The sequence below is a fragment of the Aplysia californica genome, unplaced genomic scaffold, assembly GCF_000002075.1.
Source record: "Aplysia californica isolate F4 #8 unplaced genomic scaffold, AplCal3.0 scaffold01110, whole genome shotgun sequence".
Taxonomy (NCBI): Eukaryota; Metazoa; Mollusca; class Gastropoda; order Aplysiida; family Aplysiidae; genus Aplysia; species Aplysia californica.
Genome location: NW_004798380.1, coordinates 121777 through 124414, shown reverse-complemented (window position 1 = coordinate 124414; position 2638 = coordinate 121777). Strand labels below are relative to the sequence as shown.

The 2638-nt window shown below is 44.9% G+C and overlaps 1 protein-coding gene across 1 annotated transcript in view; it reads right to left on the bottom strand.

Annotated features, from left to right (window-relative positions):
* The window catches only part of LOC101848012 (basic salivary proline-rich protein 2), a 15942-nt gene extending 14977 nt beyond the window's left edge, over positions 1-965 (bottom strand). Inside the window, exon 1 of the mRNA XM_005111728.3 lies at positions 649-965. Coding sequence (XP_005111785.1) covers positions 649-670 — 22 coding nt within the window. The 5' untranslated portion in view covers positions 671-965. The remainder of the gene's footprint in view (positions 1-648) is intronic.
* Between the last annotated feature and the right edge of the window lie 1673 nt (positions 966-2638).

Genomic DNA, 2638 nt, shown 5'->3' with positions numbered 1-2638 from the left:
CGGGAGGGGGGGGGGTTCTTTGTTTGTTTGTTCATTTGATTGTTTGTTTGTTTATTATTGTTGGCTTTTTGTTTGGTGTTCCGTTTTGTTTTGGGTTTGTTTTTGTTTGTTTTTTTGGTGTGTGTGTGTGTGTGGCGGGGCTTTTCTTTTCTCTTTCTTTCTATTCAATGGTTTTACTTCCCTCACCCCCCCCCCCTGTCTGTCTGTCTGTCTGTCTGTCTGTCTGTCTGTCTGTCTGTCTGTCTGTCTGTCCCTTCTTTGTCTCTCTCTCTCTCTCTCTCTCTCTCTCTCTCTCTCTCTCTCTCTCTCTCTCTCTCTCTTTACTCTCTTTCTCTCTCTCCCTCCCTCTCTCTCTCTCTCTCTCTCTCTCTCTCTCTCTCTCTCTCTCTCCCTCTCTCCCTCACCCTCCTCTCTCTCTTTCTCTTTCTCTCTCATTCATTCTTTATTTTAAAGTACAGTCAAAGGTTGACAAAGCCGAACGTAAACAAATAACAGTCTTTCATCAATGATTTCCCGGGGTCATGAAAATTCACTGGTTGGACACCATCAGAAAAATAGTATTAAGGTGGTTCAACCAAACAACAACCAAGATTGACTGTGAGATCAAAACAATAAATAAAGATGGTAATGGGTTGAACACATACTCACAGCTAACTACATGGCAAGACATCGACGAAACCCTAGGCAAAGAGAAAAAGAGGAAGGCCAAGATTCGCCTGTGAGGGAGATCCAGAGGCGTTATCTTGTCCGCGTCGGTGGCCTAGCGGTAAGGGTATCGAACTCGTAACCGTAAGGTCGTGGGTTCGAATTTCGTCAGCAGTCCTTTGGAAAGGCACTTTACACAAACTTTCTTCCCTTCACCAAGTTTGGAATAAGTACTCGGCTATAGACAAAGAAAAGATCTTGTCAGTTTGTTAGTGTTTGGGAGTGTGAAATCGCAGCTTGCACTGTAAGGTTCCTCGAAACGGAGAATGTTTCTGAGTGTCTAGGACAAAGATAGTACAAGACAAGATGGGTCACTCAGCCTAAAAAGTGTCCGCAGGAAGTATGCTCTTTGCTTCAGATGGCGCTGCAGTCTGTTTTGAAGCTCTCTTTCGTTTTTCCAGAAGAAGAATAGGAATAGCACCTCCTTGCGTGAGCAGATCGACTGCTGTTCATCAGCAGTTCGAGTTCGTTCAGTGCAGAGTTTTAGGTTATTTATACTTTAATGACCTCTCGCCTTTCATTCTAAAGTCAAATTAAACGAAGAAAACAATCACCCTTTCCTCCGGAAGAGGTTTTTTGTCAGCGTAACCATTTTTAAAAAGCGTTATTCCGAAATTTATCCCAAAACTTGCTAGTTTCACTTTGATTTTTAAAAACTCAAGTAGGGTAACTCTGTTCGCAAAGAGTGCGCTTTTGTGAAGAGGGCGCCACCAAATTTTGAGGACACTTTTTTAATTGGCTCAAAGAGAGAAGTGGCCCATCTTGTTATGTACTATCATTGTCTAGGATCTGCTGGAGTAATAATAGTAGTAAAGCGCAAAAGTACGCTGTGTGGCGTGGACATGCGTTATATATCAATGCAATTATTGTTATTTATTATTACCTCGGGCATATGGGGTACAGCTGGCTGGAGATAAAGAAGATTGCCTAGAACAGAGAGAGGAGGAGATCCGTTCCTTGCGGCCTGTGCTAAATTTCAGGGTGAATGATGACAGTCAAAATCGTCCAAGACAGCCGCCCATTGTCGATGACAAAAATGGTTGTCTTGGACAGGTGGACGTCTCAATTACCCCCCCCCCCCCTCTTCCCCAGCCCCAAACACACCCCTCTCAACACACGTCTTGTTTTTAGCCTGCCCCCCCCCCGCCATCCCCTTTTCATTTCTCTCCTTATAGTTTCTTTTTTCATTTGACCCCCCCCCCTTTTCTCCCTCTGTCTCTCTGTCTCTCTGTCTGTCTGTCTGTCTGTCTGTCTGTCTGTCTGTCTATCTGTCTGTCTGTCTCTGTCTCTCTCTCTCTCTCTCTCTCTCTCTCTCTCTCTCTCTCTCTCTCACTCTCTCTATCTCTCTTTTCTCTCTCTGTCTCTCTCCTATTGCTTGTAATTGTTATTGTTATTGCTGTTGTTATTGCCGTTGTTGGTGGTGTTGCTGCTGTTGTCGTGTGTGTTGCGGACTGATTTACGGGGTAACGAAGACAGCGATAATTTCTGTTAGACCATCCGCAACTCCGAGAAGCGATCTCTACTCTATTGTTGTTGTTCTTCTGCTTCTTATCTACTCTTGTCCAACTCTTTCTCCTCCTCTTCCTCGTCCTCTGCTAGCATCTGCGTTGTAGCTCTCCGTCGAAGCACGCAAAAGACGCGAGTTCGATTCTCTAGTTCAGTAGGGAAGTTCTTAATTTCTATCAAGTAACTACTTTACTCAGCCGCAGCCTGGGTTGGCAGCCCAGGCAAGGTCGAAACAGGGACTTTTGTCTCTTATGTTTGGAACTTTCTTTGCTGCCTTTTCACAGCGCCTCCGAAACGATACAGAATTATATATAATTGGGTCCATGGGGGCATAAAACACCGACTTTTCTTACTTTACTTTTACTCCTCCTCCTCCTCCTACTCCTGCTCCTCCTCCTCTTCCTCCTCTTCCTCCCCCCCCCCCTGT